The 19,563-nt window shown below is 40.7% G+C and overlaps 1 protein-coding gene across 1 annotated transcript; it reads left to right on the top strand.

The window, feature by feature from the left end:
- Window positions 1-1,528: 1,528 nt before the first annotated feature.
- On the top strand, window positions 1,529-19,552 carry CALM2 (calmodulin 2). Its single transcript, XM_053383392.1, has 6 exons — window positions 1,529-1,689; window positions 8,984-9,014; window positions 15,972-16,115; window positions 16,189-16,295; window positions 17,692-17,827; window positions 18,923-19,552. The coding sequence occupies exons 1-6, from the start codon at window positions 1,687-1,689 to the stop codon at window positions 18,949-18,951; spliced, it is 450 nt and encodes a 149-aa protein (XP_053239367.1). The 5' UTR covers window positions 1,529-1,686; the 3' UTR covers window positions 18,952-19,552.
- Window positions 19,553-19,563: the final 11 nt, after the last annotated feature.

The following is a 19,563-nucleotide window of genomic DNA, read 5'->3' as shown; positions in this document are numbered from 1 at the left end:
AGGCACCTGATGGTCTAGAGCCGAGTCACCCACCCAGCCCGTGTCCCTGTATATTAACCCTCGCGATTCTGCCAAGAGCTGCGTTGCCACCCACTTTACACACACCCCTGTACGCTGGGCGGTCGTGCTTACTTTCCTACCCCCGTTGCATCAAACTGGCTCCCTCTGTCCCTTCGCATTGCTCAAAAGCACGTGAGCCGCCACATCGCACACGTCCGCTACACACTGCAATTGCAGCAGCAGCAGCTACATACCCCGAACTTCAAATAGCAATGCAAAGAATACATGAGTCTCCTTGGAAAACAGCCGATATCCTAGGAATCTAGCCGATATCCTGGGAATCAGCCGGTGTCAGGAAGGCGCTTCCCCGCTCTGAAGGACAGCTGATCTGCACGAGAATAGGGGACGAATCGCCCCGCAAACTCCCCCCAACCAGCGCCTTTTCTGTCGTTTCCAAGAACCAAGGCAAATTAAAAACTCGCTCCAGCATTCTAGTCCTCAGCGATTTGTCCGGGTTTCCTCCCCAGTCCCCAGTTAAAAGTTTGCTTTCCCATCCACGGTGGTCTCCACCCTGCGTTCTTCCTTGCACCAGTCCCCCTGCCACTTTTATAGCCCCCATTGCCCAATGCGTGTTAAGCCCCACGGTGCAGGGAGGTCACCGAGCTTGCAAGCGTACTTAATAAGGGAGCTGGGCGGGTTGTAGGTTTGCACCAGGCGACTCCTTTTGCCCCCCTGCAGAACTTGATCCGGCTCGGAAACGCCTTTTGCTTTTTCATTCTATTATTATTATTATTATTATTATTATTATTCCGAGGACGTCGTTTGCACCCCCCTCGCAGCCTTGGCTCTTTCCACACAGCCCTGCTGACATCTCTCTCTCTCTCTCTCCAAGAAGGCTTATCCAGCTATTCCCTCTCAGCCCAGGAACTTTCCATATACAGGAGGCGCATCCTGGCAATCGGGCGCTCAGCAGCGCCAGTCCCGGCTTCCCTCAAGACTCTGAGCGGCTCCAGCCTCTTCCTAGGGACGCGCCCGCCCTTTCCCGCCCATAACCCCAGTTCCCACTGTCTGACTCCTTCGCAGGGGGCGCCTCGCTCCACAGCTCAGACTGTGCATGCCCGAGTGACGCATTGCAGGTACGAAGCCACCAATCAGCGGAGCCCCTCGGTCGTTCTTCCACTCGCACGTTTTGTCTTCCTCCGCGCTACGAAAAAGTCCCTCCTTTTCAAATTTATTTATATTCTTTTTTTAAAAAAAGCTACGACTTCTCGTTTCTTGTCGATCCTTGTTTGTTTCTCGTCGAGTGGGGACGACGGGCAGCATCGTGGCGGTGTGGGGAAGGAAAAGGGATAGACAGCCGCAGCGACGGTTGGTAACGGCTGCTTGAGGGCGTGGGGCCGGATCTCGTTTCGCCCCGCGCCGCGGCTTCTCTATGGTGATTTGGGAACGGGGGGGAGGGGAAGGGAGATGGGGCGGGTTAGGAGCGCGGAGGGATCCGGGAGAGCGGTGAGGTGGTTTATGAGGCTGCCGGCAGGCGCGCTGTGCCCAGTCTGAGGAGAGCTGCCGAGCAGTTAAGGTAGCAGGAGCGGAGGAGACGACTGACAGCGCGCCACTCCCGCCTACCGCGCTTAGCGAGGCTGCCTTCGTCTTCAGCGTTAGCTGCTGCCAAGCCCGGGCCAAGCCACCATGGTTAGCAAACGGGCGAGCGGGGAGAGGCGGTTTGCGTTTTAACTCGGATCGACGGTTGGGCCGCGCGCAATCGGCGCCTTTTTAACCTGAGGCTGGTGTGAGGCGGGGTGGGGTGGGGGAGAGAGGACACCCGCCTCCCGGGGGGATGTGGGGAGGCGCGGGGGGAGGTGGTTCGTTTCCTCCCCTCCGCTTGTGTGTTTTATCTCAACGTTCCTCGGCTGGATTCAAAATTCAAACCACCGGCGACAGTTGTTTTCGGCGCCATGCTGCTTTTTTCTCCCTCGCGTTCTGGACGAGAGAGAAATACGCATATGCACAACCTACATAGTCGGCGGCAGTTTTCTGCCTAGTCGAGGGATTTTTGTTTAGGGGAAGAGTGGCTGAGAAGGCAGGCGCAGGCGGCAGTTGGCTGCAGGGGCGCGCGCGCGCGTTTATGTGGGGCGGGGTGGGTGCAACAGCGTCGTTATAGCAACCGAGATGTCACCGCCGCCCCTTCCTTGGCAGCCCTCGGCTTGGGGGTGGGGAGGCAGCTGCTGGAATCCAGAACCGCGATCGCTGATCTCTCTCTCTCTCCCCCACCCCCTAAACAAAAAATTAAGGCTTGAAGGCGTATTTGGGGAGAAATTCGGTGCATGCGGAACGGCGTGTTGTCGGGGAGGGGGCGGCTGCGAGAGGGAGAAGTTGCGGGGTGCTGCTGCTGCTTGATGCCTTGCAAAATCGCACCTGGAGGGATGGGGGATGCAGGGGGTATCCACAACGGCAGCGCGAGGTCGCCAGCTTTGCTCGTCCTCAAGGGTAAGGGGGGAAAGGGAGAGCTGTAAGAGCAGATCGACCTTCGCATGAGAAAATGCAATCTGCAAAAGCCCAGAGGCTTGGAGTTTCATGATGTTTGTGCAAGGAGCGGGGCGGGGAGGGTAGAATGAGGCAGACGGTGCATGGGCTCCCCCACCCCTGTGCTGTTAGCTAAAGAGTGCGGTCCCGGTAACCCCTGAGATAATATAAACGGTTCGCTGTTCTTGTGTATCCTTTTAAAAAGTAAAGGGTTTTTTTCTGTTGATGGCTACTGTCGAGCTGTCACGTTATTAAGTAAAACTTGGCAGGGTTATACCGAGTTGTCATGCACTGGAATAAAGGCACTTATTTGGAAGGAGACTTGAGGCAATCAATCTGAGGGTCTGCTTGAACTATCCAGCAGCATAATGCAGAGGCTGTTGCTGCAGTTTTCCCTCTAGGCGTAAACCCTTGTGAAGAGAGAGCAGCTTCCTTGTCTAATGGCAACTGTGACTCCCGCTGGGAGCGCAGCAAGGATATGTAAAAGGAAAAAATCTTTCCATGCTAATTTTGCAGTAAGATCGTAAAGGCATTAGAAAGCTGGGCATGATTTGATACTCCTAGTCTTTTGCAAAGCAAGGGTGTGCTGTGTGAAGGAGATGGCTGCAGACCTCTGGCTTGGCAGTCATGGGTTTATTTTCACTTCCTATTGAAGGAATTGCTTAGATGAGCTCAGTTAATACCTTTTCACTCAAGTGAAGTTGAATGATTTGTTTTGACACTAAGGCTGTATGCGGATGTATTCATCAAGGGAAACTAGCTTTTCAGTGGCCATAAAAGTAGAGGTTCATATACCAAGGGATAATTTTAGATATTCAAAGCTATCAAGATTCCAGTTAGTGCTAGTATTCTGGGAACCTCATCTACAAGATGAGCATAATATATGAAAGCTGTTTTCTGTTACCCTGTGAGAGGCTTAATATTGACCATCTAAATACTTTTCCATTCCTTAAATATATTGGGTGCTGTGTCTCGCAAACATAGTGACCTACCTGAGAGAAATTGTGCATTGCTTTAGATTTGGAGAGTAGATGTAAACCATTTTGTAAGCGTTCTGCAACATGTTTAATTTGGATATGTCAGCCTCAGCAGCTGTCTCTTAAGCAGCCAACCCTGGACAATTATGAAGCTGTGCCTGGAATATGAATATACTGAAGGCTGGAAAAATCCAAGATGCCAGATCACAAACACTCCAAAAAAAATAAAAAAATGTTGACACCTAGGAATATAAACACCTAGGAATATAAACTTACCATTGGCCGGCCACTTGAGAACCAGATACTGGCCTAGATGGAACACTGGCCTAATTCCACAGACCCTTTGCATTCTTTAAAGGCTTCTGTTTTGAGGCATTGGAAATTTTTTAGTGCCTACCTATGAGACCTTGTTTTCCCAGGTACTGTTTGTTTCTCAAGCAATGTATTGTGAGTAAATGGTCAAACTAGAATAAAAAATTAATGGAGAAAATGAAACACTTTGAAGATCTTATCCAAAACTCAGGCTTTCTTCCTGGCGTCCTCCTTTTTGGAGCTCCTATTGCATATATCTGTTGATAGCCATGCTGTTAGTATAGGTGTTGGGTTCAAAGCCTCCCAACAATAGAGCCCCTTCTCTATTGACAAATATTTTCTTCCACAGTATTCCAACCTGGAACCCCTTCACATAAGGATTACTGGTCACTATTTCCCCCTCTGTCCTCAATGGAGTTTGCCTTAAAGCATTTCCCCCCCATCTACACAGAAATAGCCCTTGGTTCCTTTTTTCAAAGCTTGTCTGTAGCCTGTTGCTCAGGACCTTCTACACTTTAAAAGTCTTTTGTTTTTTTTTGGGGGGGGGGGTGAAATTAGGGATGTCATGGAGAGAGATGGGTTTCACCAGGAGAGCTAGAAGCTATCATTATTTATTAAATTTGTATACTGCCCTTCATCAGTAGAACAAAACAATAATCCCTCTCCCACAAACACATTTAAAAGGGTATAGGATGTTAGTCAGTCAAAAGCCTGGTTGAAGAGGAACATTTGCACCAGGTGCCTAAAAGTATATAATGAAAGGCTTCCCCGCAGAGATAATTCCACATACAGATTCACTGCAGAAAAGGCCCATTCTTGTGTTGCCACCCTCCTAACCTCTCATTGAGGAGGCACAGGAAGAAGGGCCTCAGGATGGTTGCAGGGTCTGTGTAGATTCCATTGCAGCTGAGCCTGCACTGAAGCTCATTAGTATATGTTTCCTTGCAGCATAAGTTAAGATGCTTGTAGATGTGAATGGCAGGTAGTAGCGACACCTCAAAATTCCATTCATGCTATGATGTTTAGGTCAGATTGTTGTTTCTCTTGATAGAGCTACTACAGAATATTATAACTGGTAATTTTTAATGAAAGTACATGGTCAGTTCAGTGTATTAGTAGTACTCTTCTGTGGTGATGACCTCTTGGATGTGGGCCCCTCATTAATCCTAGCTTGCATAAAGGGATCCACTTTCATCTTGCATAGGCCTACCTCATATTTGAACTTGCTCACTTTACCTTGGCATGATAGAGGAGTGCTAGTTTACACCAGCATGTCATGATACCTTCCATTAGTTTCTCTGTCGTAATCTGAATTTCTCACACAACTTCCCCATAATACCATGCTTTTTAGTCTTGGATTACTTCATCTTGTAAGAAATGTTTCCTCTTTCTTTGCCACAAGTATATACCTAGACTCTGACCAGATGTTTGGAAGTATTCTATAAATGCAACACATATGAGCTATGTGTTTCTAGGAAATATATGAATTGCAAAACTAGAAATTTCACCTCAAAGTCAATTTATTTATACCGGTTCTTCCTCCCACTCCAGTAATTTAAATCAATCCACCTTGCTTCATGGAGCAGGTCTAGCTCTGAAACAGGTGAACAGGTCCTTGATCATATGCAGAATGTACAGCTTGCGCCAGTGACTCACCGTAGTCTATTCAACTTACTGAAGCAAATCATCTTGCCATACAAAGTTGCCATACACTTCAAATGTTGCACAATGCAGCTCTTTGGCAAATAAGGGATATAGTATATGACTGAAATACCTCTCATCCCCCAAGCCCTGCTCATGTAAGATTGTGGGTAAGGATGAAATACCTGATCCACCTCTCTCCACCCCACCTGACATACATTTATTCAGAAATACACTTGATTCCTGTGAACCAGATGAACATTTGTAATCAAGATCCAATAAGTGAGTTAACAAATCAATTTGAGGGTGGGGAAAATAGCCAAAACAGGAGCTTGCCTTTGATTCTGGGCTATTCAGTCTTGCTGTTTTCACTGTCTCAGTGAATCGGTTTCCTGAGGGGAAGTGAGCAGCAAGTTCACAAGACTCCTGCTAAATGTTTTTTTAGCCATAGTATTAATGGTAACCAAGAGTGGTGCTTTTTGCAGGCTTCATTTCACGCATAGCTACCCCAGCATCCTCTACTTCCATTCAGTAAGTTTAGCTATATGTGTATGGCCATTTAGACAGTATATAAAAATAGATGGTGTTAAACTCATAAAGTAGAAGGGTGTGAAGCAAACTGAGAAAGCCCTTTCTGTGTATATTTCTTTTGCCTCTTCCACCACACACACTCTTACCTAACTTAAGGCCACAGGGAGAGTTAGGATCTTGGTTTATAAAACTAAAGACTTACTTTGTTAAAATACATACTGAGGTGCACCTTAGGCCTGGTATCTTCAAATGGAATGCAGTCCACTACAGAGTTATGAAGTGCAGGCCTGTGTAGCTTGTGATTTGAAAGCCATCTAGAAGAAAGCTTACCAGCAACATACAATGATGCACCAAGGCTTCAAATATATTTGTGCCAGAACAATTAAGTCCCATCCTTCAGTATCTTGTCACCTTTCTCTTTAGTAACTAAGCTGTAGGAAGCTTGAGTATGGGGAAGGCAGTTCGTGTCATTCCACTTTGGTTCATATGTATGTACAAGGAACTCCCTATTTGCGCGGTGGTTGCGTCCTAGGCATTTGCACGTGTCAGCGGAGCACGCATCTCCCCACCCTTTTTCAAGTCGAAAATGACCTATGTGTCCGTCAATTAAACATGCACAAAATGGTCACTGCCTGTAATTGGAAATTTATTGTCTATCTAGTTGGAGATTGGGGGGCTTGCAAGTTAACCTGAAAATAATTGAATCTGGGACTATGAAAGTGAAGATTACTTGAAAATGTGACAGATTTGAACATTAATTTCTGTTGTATCCAGAGAACAGTTCAGGTGGCCTGCTGGTGAAGGAGGTTGCTACTGCTCGGCTTAATATGGTCAGTTAAAATTGGTTGAATGGTTCTGTGGTAGATTGGACTATGGTTCTGTGGCAGACTGGGCTAAAAATTAGTGTTCTGGACCTTTGGGTTTCCAGGTGCTACATTGGGCTACCATCATTCCTAATATTGGCTAAACTGACTGGGGATAATGAGGGTTGTAATCCAACACCATTTGGTGACCCGAGATTGAAGGGCACTGTGCTACATGATGCAAACTGAAATGCTTTCGTATTATGACTAATCTGATGTAATATAACTTGGCTTCAGGTGGAGGATTTAAAATAAGACAATATAACCAACCTCTCATTTTGGTTCCAATAAAGAGGTTATAGATAGTTTTTTCCAAGGGAGGCGTGGCATTGGTAACCTCTCCTAAATTTTGGGATCCTTTGGAAAATAAGTAATGAAATCATACTTTTGAAAATGTTAGCTTGATTTTATTGATTTCAAGATTCTTACATTTCATTGTATGATACTATTAATAAGTAATATTAATATTATTGGGTGAATATGCTACTTAACACTTTATACTTGCATGCAGTTTTCACTAGGCTTTTTTAAAATTGAAGACTGATTTGTACGTATAGGGGTTTTTGTATTGTGGAGAATAGCCTTGTCATCTTACATAATATAAATTAATGCTATATTTAAAATCTGAAATACAATTGTAAGATACTGCTGAGTGCAACTTGAGATTTTTTGGTGTTTATGAAACTTATGAATGCTAAGAGACTTAGTAGAATTTAAAACATTTTTCATATATCTGTTTCTTGGAAGAATTACAGTTCACTTTTGACAACAACAAACATTTCTCATTTATAGCAACTTTCCATGATGCACATCTAAGATGTGTTTTTTCTATAAAACCATTATTACTCTTAATGTTGAAAATTAAGTTTGCATTGAGGAAAATCTATATTTGCACCTGAAAGAAGCAGGATGTGGTTAAGATGTTTAAAATCCTGCTCGCGTTTTGCTGTGGTTTCTGTGAACATATTGGACTTGAACCACATGGGAACTTTTGATGCAACCTGTAACATACAGGTATAGCTCAGTTTATGCTGCAGGAAGCCCCGTTGGGGTTCTTGACATAACCCAGTAACATTACTTTTCCCCAAGAAGTGTATATTTTAAAGCATGGTACCTATTGTGCATTATTCCCTACAATAAGTATTGCACAACCAGTTTGCTTCCCAGTCCAAAGAACATAAATTCCCATTCAGTTTAAATTTGGTCAACAGGATTGCAAGTTAAGGTGAGGCTCTCCATAGAAATTGGCATATGTGCCCTACTCAAAGTCATGAGCTTGCTCAAGCTGAATATATGGCAGGTTCTTCGTAATATCTGAAAGGATTATTCTATGCCTCAGATGAATATTGTTCCAGAGCTTCAGGGCAATTGAAAACTGCTCTTAGTGCCAGGGAACACATAGTACTGTTGATGTACAGTCTCTATAGTGTTATGACAAGTAATTGGCTATGCCTCTAGTTTCAGTCATATCAAATGAATCCTTGATGCACAATTTAGTTTAAATAGTTTTCTGGTTAAGTGACATGTCATCACATTTGTGAAATTTACTGGGTACAATATTGGATATCAATCTTTAGTTCTCCATTGTTACGATTCACTTTGATCATGCCCAACACAAAGCTGCTTCAGCACTGTGCTGTCTGTTTGTTTTGCATTATTTAATTTGAGGTAGAATATCGCTTGAGCAAACTGCCATCTGGCTTAGTTTCTCTGCTGCACCCAAGCAGTTGGCTGCTATGTAAGGGCAAGGGATGAGAGCTTAACTTGTCCCAGCTGTCAGTCAGAAAATTATCTGATGCAGATAACTCCTCTTCCCTTCATAAAAACTGCAGCTGTATGAGAAGGGCATGCAGGACCACCCCCACCCCCATCAGTTTGCAGCGGACCAAGGGCTACTGGGATATTAGACCCATTCTTTATTGAAAGGCAGTGCCCAGATTGAACCCAAGTAGACTTAATGTCCATTCAGAATTTTTTTTCTGATTCTGGCATTCCCAAAATGATTCCTGGCCAAGCTTTATGTGGAAGTTGTAATTACTTCAGATACTCTAGAAATAGTGGTGTTTTTAGGAACAGGCAAATCTGTAAGTAGGATGTCAATTTTCAAGGTACTAATTTAATTTCCCTTTATCTTTATAGGCTGATCAACTGACAGAAGAGCAGATTGCAGGTGAGATTCTAAATATACACTACTTGTGATCATGGTGATATAAAACTTGCGTAGTTTTCAGTTGATGTGCAACTTTGTAGTTATCATAAGTAGCTGTGATGCTATAAGTAGTACCGTAGAACTAATAATTAGAAGATAAACATTTCTTGTGTCACACAGCCTTATTTTTATCAGTACCCCTAATTTTATTATATAACTAAGAACTAACTACACATGACTTCCTGACATTCATAACTCACAGGATAGAACTGTTGCATTGCCTATAATACTTGCTTTTCTTGCTGTAACAAATTGGCATGTGTGCACTTCTGTACTACAAGAAGCGTACACATTTACAAGCTTTCTCTCCTTGTGCAGCAAGTTACACAATCTGGATTCATACTGACTCCTCCCTCCTTTGTTGCTATTAACCAAATAAGATAAAAAATTAAGATACTAGTATTTTTGGTTTGGGAGATTGATTCTGTGTATGTGATTGTTTAGATTTTTGTACCTCAGATCATTAGTATTTGTCAAGTGGTAAAACTTTGCTTAATTCAAGCCCAGGTTTAATGATCAACTTCACTTTTAAATTTTTTAAAGATGCTGCCACAACCCAGTAAGTTGAATAATGTAGTTATTCACATGTATCCAGTGCAGTTAGGTTTAATAGTCTCTTAACATGTATGATGCCACTTTTTTAATAGTTTGTGACCACACCAAACTGTGGAAATCAGCAAACAGTTGCATGGTAGCATCAAGAGAAATTGTGTGCATGTGTAGAAAAAACACTTCTTTGTAGCTGGTCAGAATAAACATTGATTTTGTACAGTTTCCGTTGAACACAAGCACTTAAATAATGGTGTAGCTAACATCTGGTTAGTGAATCAAATCATCTGCTACACCATTTGTAGTCTTCGGTTGATAGTGTCGAGTGTTGTGGTGATTTCATGTTTCTCAAATAGCTCATTTTAAAAGTTCTCAAATCAGGTATAATTTATATTCATTAATACTTTTAAAGCATAGCTAACACTATGCTGGTGGAAGGATATTCCCAAAATTCAGGGCCTGCATTTATGTGGGACTAGATGGGTAAGCTGCTTTCCATGGTCCAGTGCATGTCAGGTCTCTAGAAAAGTGTCTAATGGCAAATGTTGTGATATTTTGCACTGATAATAGAAGGGGGGGTGAACATTGTATGCTACTATTGTTAAGGTGTGTATGAAAGTAGTGTTATTGTTGTATAGATTCCTGTATACAATGGTGGAAAATGGGCATTTAAGTTTTGGGAATGAGATGCCCTTTATTTAAAGCTGCCCTCTGAATATTTGAATATTACCAAGTGTATAAAACTCAGTTGTCTACTAACCTTGTTCTAAAGTGATCAACAATAAAAAGTAACAATAAAAATAAAGTGGCAGTTTAAAAAATGTTCTGTGGCTATTGAATATAGATCAAATTGCTGATGTAATCTTAAAATCTTAGGAAAACATTTTTCATTTATTGGGATTTTAGTAACTTCCCTAAGTGGTTTTAATATAGTAGGCATAAAGCTTAATCCAGGGCATGTACTAGGTACTCCATACTCGAAAGGTATTTCCTCACCTTCCCTGAGGAATCTACTAGGCCAACCACTGGATAGAACTAAAACACTTGAGTTAACCAGCCCTTAAAAAATTCTTTGCCATTTCTTTGATTCCTGATGTGTAGAGGATTATAAATGGCGTATAGTGTGATTCTTCAAGAAGGGAGTAAGGGCTAATTATGAATAGTAAGTGCCTTTGTAATGGGCAAGTTTTTATCCTTCCTTTCCCATCCTTACATTTAAAAAGTATGCTGACAGTTGTAGACACAGCTACTATTGGGTTGAATGGACAGCACTTATTCATGCGGTTTGCCACCCATTCTGCACATAGAAAATACACATTTTTTTCACATGTTGTAGGCTGAGCGATACTCATATTGAGCCTTAAGAAGTGGTAAGTGTTCAGAAGCCAGATAAAGAGCACCATGCAAGTGTTGGTGCATTTTGTCAGAAGTTACACAACTGAACCCTAGTGGGAACCAAATCAAGATGTGTCAGGATACTAAACCAGTAGAACACGTTTTTGCATAAAACATGGGATAAATGTGTCCACTGTCAGCATATTGATAGAAGGTATACATTATCATAAAGGAAAATAAAGTAGAGCCAGTGTGGCGTAATGATTAGAGCATTGGGCTAGGACCTGGGAGAGCAGGGTTTGAATCCACTCAGCTGTGAAGCTCCCTAGGTAACCTTGGGCCAGTCACCATCTCTTAGCCTAACCTACCTCACAAGGTTGTTAGGATGAAATGAGGAGCAGGGGAACCATGTACACCGCCTTGATCCTTGAAAGATAAAGGTGGTATATAAATGTAGTAAATAAAATAAAGTTTCTTATTAAAGAATAGAATAGTGTGGTATAGGGAAAGTTCTGAGGGATTCATATTATATTTCACATTTCTGATATTTAACTTGTGCTTCAGTGAATAACAGTGGTGTTTGTGAACATGAGATTAAAGAGGTGCATAAGTGACAGAGAGAAAGCAAATGGAGTATTTAAACATGCACCTCATCTTTTCACACCTAGGTGCCCAAGGTAGCCAGCAGTAGTAAAATATAAAATATAAAAATCCATATTAAAAATACAAATAAAAAAGTGGTTTACGCAGTGGAAAAACAAATATTAGCAGGTCAAAAGCCTGTATAAACAAAAAGGTCTTCATTTTTTGTCAAGGTCTGTAGGGTTAGGTGGACTACAGTGTGGACTATACAAATGCCTATGGGTAGAATCCAGAGCCTGGACGCTGCTACCATAAAGGCCCTTTCTCATGTCTGTGCTGAACATGCCTTAATTATTGGCTGGACATAGATATCCTTAAAGGTGTTAAAACTTGGGCAGTCTCATGTAGAAGGTGGTCCCTTCAGATAAACCGGGCCCTAAGAAGTCATACTTTAAGAAAACATAATCAGCAATTTGAATTGTGTCCAGAAGCACATCAACAGCTGCTATGCATATAATAAGTTTGTAGCAGGGTAGCTGTGTTGGTCTCGTATAGCAAAAACAACAGTCTTTTGAGGTGCCACATGACTGTTTTTCTGTTTTGCAAGAACCTTAAACTTAAAAAAAGATTGCGATTAAAAGTGAATCTTTTGGCTACATGCTAGGTTTAAACATGGCTTCCAAATTCCAGGAAGTAACAGGAGGCATGCATTAGTTTTGCTTTTTACAACAGCCTTAGGATAGAGGCTATGGCAGTGCAAACCTATGTGATCCTAGCTATCGACTCTTAAGTAGTCACCACTCAGAAGTATGAATTGTATGTGACATATTCCTTCTTTGCTACATTTCTCCAAGTCCTGAACTAAACCAAGGCAGAAACCAGTGAAATATTTTCCTGGATTCTTACGACATGGTGTGGGAGGTAGAGGGATTTATATTTTCCTATGGCGGGGGAGGGGAGCTCCCTAATGTAGAAATCCATAACAGGGATTCAAGTCTAACATTTTGTTTAAATCTTTCTCTGTGTGTGTTTACAGGGTTCATGAAATGACATTTATACATGCATCTCCCAAAGTTGTTTAATACAGGGGGGAAATGCTACTTGATTCTGCTGAATGTGTAAACTAGTCTTAACCTTAACATACTTGGCTCTTTCCTGGTTAACTGAAAGAAACAAATATCCCTAATGTAAAACTAAAAAGATACTTCAACTACTGAGAGGAGGGGGTTTTTTGCCATAAAGCTTTGGATAAACTGTTGAAACAAATAAAACAGTAATGAGTGTAGTAGTCTGAACTGATCTTTCAGTTCAAGCTTGAAACCTGCTTAAATGCTGTCTGAAGGTCATGGAAAAACTGAGAAACATGGGATGATACTGCAGTATTTGGAGTCTCGCTGTAATTGGAGTCAATTTAAAGCAGGGAAGGGAAGCTTTTGGCCCTCCAGATGTTGTTGGACTGCAGTTCCCGCCATCTATGACCATGGAACATGACTGCTAGGGCTGATGTGAGTTGGGAGTTCTAGAAACATCTGGAGGGCCAATTAATCCTCTTCACTGTTCCTGCTTTTAAAAAAAGTTTAAACCATTTACTGATCTTACCACACTAATCTGAATGCAGGAAGATTTTTCATTCTTGGTTGCCAGAACCCACAGTACAAACAGTTTAGCAATGGGGCATCTATCAACGCAAAAAAACTTCATTTTCTTGGTCAAATTTCCAAGATTGATCCATTAGTTCCATAAATTTCAAACTGTTTCACAGGTGTGCTATGCCATGGTCATAGTAGTTTGTGATAAACTACTGTCAACACAGAGGTGAGCCAATCCAGGATTTTCCTATGGGCAGAAGGATAGGAAGGTGCTGCACATGGAAGAGAGAATTTGTGAAATTCTTCCATTCATAGGAGCATCCACTTCAGAGTTCCATTCCACAACCCTATACAGTCATACCTTGGAAGTCGAACGGAATCTGTTCCGGAAGTCGATTTGACTTCCAAAATGTTTGGAAACCAAAGCATGGCTGCAGGAAGTTCCTGCAGCCAATTGGAAGCTGTGCCGGACGTTTGGCTTTCGAAAACAGGAACACTCATTTTCAGGTTTTGACTGTTCGGGAGCCAAGGTGTTTGAGATCCAAGGTACAACTGTATCTCATTTTATATATCCATTTTTCCATATGTTTCCCCTTTGGGCAAATTAATACTGATATTCTTTTCCTATCAAAACTTCTGCTCTTATCTCAACAAGATTATCAGCATCTATCCAGTTCTGTGCTTTAACTATCAAAGAGGCTAGTTATCCTGTTTTTCTCTGCAGCTGAGTAACCTTACATGGTCACTTTCAGTAAGGGATTGAACAGTCTGTGCTCTTAAAATAAAGGGTAGAATAAAGTCTATGAACATGCAGAGATAATGGAGAGCCTTTCAAAAGTATTCTTCAGTCCTGTCAGGAGAAAAGGTGGGGTATAAATAAATTAATAATAAAAAAATAAAGTAGCACAAATCCGATGTAATAAAAGACTAAAAAAAAATAGCCCATTGTTCATTACTAGAAAAGGACATGAATATTAGTAGGGAATGTGAGAAACCTGGTAGAAAAGTGATAATTGGTAGCATAATAGATTCCTCTGGTCTATACATGTGCAAAGTAGCTAGCATGCTATATAGGTAAAGGTAAAGGGCCATTAGGTCCAGTTGTGACCGACTCTGGGGTTGCGGTGCTCATCTCGCTTTATTGGCCGAGGGAGCCGGCATACAGCTTCCGGGTCATGTGGCCAGCATGACTAAGCCACTTCTGGCGAACCAGAGCAGTGCACGGAAACGGCGTTTACCTTCCCGCCGAAGCGGTACATATTTATCTACTTGCACTTTGATGTGCTTTCGAACTGCTAGGTTGGCAGGAGAACATGCTATATACAGTGCACTGAAAACCTTCAGCAGAACAAATAGCTTTCAAGGTGCTTCATAGGTAACAATTCATAAATGGAATTACAGTCAACTTTGGAAGCTTTTTGGCCTGGAAACCTGCTACTAGGGTAATATTATTGTTCCCATAACTACCTGAGGACAATTATGGAGGAATAAAGGTACTCCGATTGTAAATGTAATGTTGGTTCATTAGCATTCTGAAAAATAAAAGCACTTCTTGAAGTTGAAGGACAGAATTAGTAAATTCATTGTGGAAGCATGAAAGTTTAAAACTATAAAAGGGGTTTGATAAAATGAATACTGCAGGATGGAAAGGATATGAATACCAGTGTGGCTGAGTAAATAGTCTCTAAAAAATGGCATAAAAGGTAAAGATTATACTGATAATTGGAAACAAAGAAAGGAGGTGGGTCTTTGATAAACACGGATAAAAGTTATAGTAATTGAGTAGAGATACTTCAGAGAAGCTAATGCATACTTTGCATCCATTTCAGTGAAAAATGGAAGACCCTCTTAATAATTTTCTTCAGGGAGGGTATCTCAAGAACTACTGATAAGCATGGGTATGCTCACCAATTCCTTGCCTGGGGAGAAAGTGGAGGCAGTGGGTGGTTTTGGTGGAGCCCATGATGGGATAAGAGCTAGGAGTTCTGGTATCAAAAGTAGTGGAAATAAGGCTATTTGCATTTATTTCCACAAATAAGGATGCTCCCTGAGCATTTAATGTCTGCCTTGGTTCAAATTGATGTGAAGAGAATTTTCTCACTGGGATGCTGGTGTTTGTAGACTAGTTCACACACCCCTACAAGTGGGAAATGGCACTTGGTGGATAGCTGTAGTTGAATTGGTGGTAACCATTCAGGAAGTATTATGCGATTGTGGACAACTTCCTATGTTGTGACAGTGGAAAAAAGAAAATGGTTCTCAGAATTACTAAGAAATGGATTGAAAATAAACAGCCTATCATAATGTTAGTATATGCAACTATGATGCTACCATGTTTGGAATATACTGTATCTGGTCACTCCATGCAAATAAACCACAGGGAAAGATACAGAAAGGAACAAATGATGGATAAGGTATTAGAGAACCTTTTCTAGGAGGAAATAATGGTTATGGCTCTCCAAGTACAAAAGAATTCAAACAGTTGACTTGACACACTGTAAACTGGTTGAAAAATTGGCTGTTCACTTGTGAAAACCATGGGACTTTGGTCTGATCTAGCAGGGCTGCTCTACAATTACATTCTTGGCAAGACTTTGCCACTTGTACACAATGCAAGTCAGCTTGAAAAACAACCCTGCTTTCTGCTCAAGGCAGGTTACATAAGAGTGTTCAGAAAATGTTAGACACCTCAGATCTTGCTGAAACCATATTAGTTTGGACCTGGATGTGCTTTAGTTTCTTTGGATTCATTCAATGTGCTTAATGCTTCTCAATTCCTGTGCAGTTTAAAAGTGTTTATAGAAATATAAAGTTGTACAAGCATATATTTAATTTTAAGCTGTCCAATCTTTATATCCTATAGAATTCAAGGAAGCCTTTTCGCTATTTGATAAGGATGGAGATGGTACTATAACGACAAAAGAACTGGGGACAGTGATGAGGTCACTTGGGCAGAATCCAACAGAAGCAGAGTTACAGGACATGATCAATGAAGTAGATGCTGATGGTAAGCTTCTTCTAAAATAGTTAAGTTGCTCCAAAACCAATGGCTTTCATTTAACAACCAACTTTTCTTACAGGCAATGGCACAATTGACTTCCCTGAATTTTTGACAATGATGGCAAGAAAAATGAAGGATACAGACAGCGAGGAGGAAATTAGAGAAGCATTCCGTGTATTTGATAAGGTATTCAATTAATACACTCGGGAGGGGGAATATCTGAAACTGCAAATTCAGAGAATTTTCATATTCAGCACCAGATTTCTAGTTTCAGCTAAGTTAGCATTCGCTCTCCATTTGGCTGGGTTGTTTATCTCAATCAATTAAACTTAGTGCTGAGAAACAGGTCAGATTCTTAATCTCCAGAAGCCCTGATATGAATTCATATGAATTTAGATGCAACTTGAGGTGTGCTGGTGAGGCCCTGCTTAAAGTATCATCTTATTTGGTTAACAAATTGGTGTCTACAGAAAGCAGGACTTTGGGGTGGTAGCCTCAGAACTGTGGGGGCTGTTCAGGTGATTTATTTCATAACATTTATATACTGCTTGATTGTAAAAATATATATAAAAGTGTCAGTTCTTTACTCTCTCCTATAAATGCTTTTAGGAGGTTGGTTCCTAACTGGTTCTCATACGTCTGCTGTTGATACATTTTATTGCTTAACCCATGTCATGAGCATTTTGAGAATTTGTTACTGTTTAAGATCTTACGTCCAGTTACTTTGTGACATTTCTGAAAAAGATCAAGCAACAGTTGGAAGTTGAAACTAAACCTCTCATGAGCTCTTGAACCTGTCATATATGCTCCCTGTGAGAACAGGCCTTTGCCCTGATCTAGTCAGCTGTTTTTATGTTCTTAACCCATTAACAAATTGGTGTATGTTCGCAGAACAATTTTTAGATATTCTTATTTCCTATTAAGTAGTTCTTGCTGAGGCAGGTAAAGGAAGCCCTCAGATACTGTGACAACTCATAAAGAGTAGGCATTCATTCATATTGCTACTGCCCTGCAAAACCTAGGCTTGGCTATGTTGGAACTATTTCATAATAACACTCTTTACTAAAATTCCTTCCAGTAACACCTTAGAGACCAACTAAGTTTGTTACTGGTATGAGCTTTCGTGTGCATGCACACTTCTTCAGATACCATTGAGTATCTTCAGATACTCCGTTGTGGAAGTCTAGTGATGCAAACCAAGCAACAATCTAGCTAGTCAGCAACTGCATAATATGACTGGTTTCTGAAATTTAAATGATATGTTTCTTACAAAACAATAAAGGTATAAACAATTCCAGGGAGAATTTACGTATTGGCAACACCATTCATAACTTAAGTGACCTGCATGATGATTTTATACACAAGGCACAGGTGGTGCTATAAATTTTAAGTAGCTCAAAATTTCTGGCCATGTTGTGCACCTCTAGGCAAGGGTGGGATTTGAAGGGGATAGTGGATTAAAAAAATGGAAGTTATGCCTGATCAAGCCAGTTTCTGGCATTTATTTCCTGTTGCATAAGTACTAACTTGCACACACCTGAATATAGCAAAGCTCAACAAACTACTTGTAAATGTTTTACAGGATGGTAATGGTTATATTAGTGCTGCAGAGCTTCGCCATGTGATGACAAATCTTGGAGAGAAATTAACAGATGAAGAAGTTGATGAGATGATTAGAGAAGCAGATATTGATGGTGATGGTCAAGTAAACTATGAAGGTAAAATTGATAACTGATTTTCTCATTGACTAATATAGCCCTCATTGACTAATATAGCTGCCTGAACTTACTGGCTAGAATACACATGCACATGTTGGGATATTCCATATGTGCATTCTTTGCTGCTTCAGCATTTGCAGCAAAGCTAGTGTAGTTCAATATGGTCTAACTACCATTCTGCCACAAACTTAAATTTGCTTAATTAATAAATAATGAATAATAAACTTTGCATATTTCTGTACAGTAGGAAAGTGGTCTGTTCTCAGTGTAATGCAGACAGTGACTTTTTATCATAGTACATAGCTGGTAGGTTTGTTCAGAAGTGCCATTGTAGTTTAAGTTGATCACTTATGTAAGAATAAACTCACTAAACAGATATTGCCCTGGGCTTAGAACATGCAGTTGGGCTATTTTATTTAAGGCATTTATATGCCACCCTTCAAAGTACTTATTTCAGGGCAGTTTCATTTGCATTATAAAAGCAAAACAAAATAATTAAAATATGAACTTCACTCCTAATCTTTGAAATACAGCATCCTTCTAATACTTAAAATACAAGCCATTAAAATATCTGTAAGGATAAAAAAAAAATGCCTTAACCTAGCCCCTAAAGACATACTGGGAGCCAGGTGACCTAGGAAAGTAATATGGTGTGTCTAATATTTGAAATTTTCATGTAGATCCCTAGATGGATAGCTTTTCAGTTAGGTAGATAAGAAGTTTAAAAGAAGTTTTGAAAGAAAACTGAGTACTGTTTATTGATGCAAGGAGGGGAGCTACTAGTAGTCATAAGTTGTTATTTTAGTTGTTGCTTTTAAATGTCTTCCAATGTATTTTGATTATTTTTAACTAGCTAGTTTTTATTCATGTTGGAAGCTGCCTTGAATCCCTGCTTGGGAAAAGGCAGGATATAAATCATTTTTTAAAAATCCTTATTATTTAATATATATCTGAAATATATCTGCCTAAGTTATAGAGAGCTACCATTAAGAGTATTTCTAATAAGTAGAAGCACTTAATGTAGCAAGTTGATTCTTAATACGAACATGTTGCAGAAATACTTGAATAAACATGACTGTCTCTTTTCCTCTACAGAGTTTGTACAAATGATGACAGCAAAGTGAAGACACTGTACAGAATGTGTTAAATTTCTTGTACAAATTGTTTATTTGCCTTTTTCTCTGTTTGTAACTTATCTGTAAAAGGTTTCCCCCTACTGTCAAGAGAATATGCATGTATAGTAACAAACTCATTCCTCCATGTTTTTCCCTTTATCTGTCATCCTGATATTTTGGGAAAATGATCAAAGTAACAAATGTTTGCATGTGGCTTACTCTGGATATTTAAGCCCTTCCACACTTCTAAAGCTAGATGATGTGTTGGTCAAATGAGGGAACATCTAGGTTATGCCTGTTTTAAAATTAGTTCTTTTAGGAAACTTAGCATGTTGTTGAAATGTAGTCTTAACTCTGTGTGGACTATGGACAGTCAACAATATGGAACTTAAAAAGTTTGCACTATTGCAAAACGGGTGTATTATCCAGGTACTCGTACACTATTTTTTGTACTGCTGGTCCTGTACCAGAAGACCTTTTATTCTATGGTTACTATGCTTTTAAAACTTTTGTTCAGCCACTTATTTTCAAAAGAATCTGCTTATGGCACAACTTGCCTCAAATCCATTCCAAGTTGTATATTTGTTTTCCAATAAAAAATTACAATTAACCCATATTGTT

This window comes from Podarcis raffonei, chromosome 3 (genome assembly GCF_027172205.1).
Source record: "Podarcis raffonei isolate rPodRaf1 chromosome 3, rPodRaf1.pri, whole genome shotgun sequence".
In the NCBI taxonomy this organism is placed as follows: domain Eukaryota; kingdom Metazoa; phylum Chordata; class Lepidosauria; order Squamata; family Lacertidae; genus Podarcis; species Podarcis raffonei.
The sequence above is the reverse complement of the archived record's forward strand: the minus strand, read 5'-3'. Positions and strand labels throughout refer to the sequence as shown.

Excerpts from the sequence above, each read along its gene's own strand:
- CALM2 (XM_053383392.1), top strand. Across the intron at positions 16,116-16,188 it reads CAATGAAGTAGATGCTGATG|GCAATGGCACAATTGACTTC; the intron begins GTAAGCTTCTTC and ends CTTTTCTTACAG. Across the intron at positions 16,296-17,691 it reads CATTCCGTGTATTTGATAAG|GATGGTAATGGTTATATTAG; the intron begins GTATTCAATTAA and ends AATGTTTTACAG.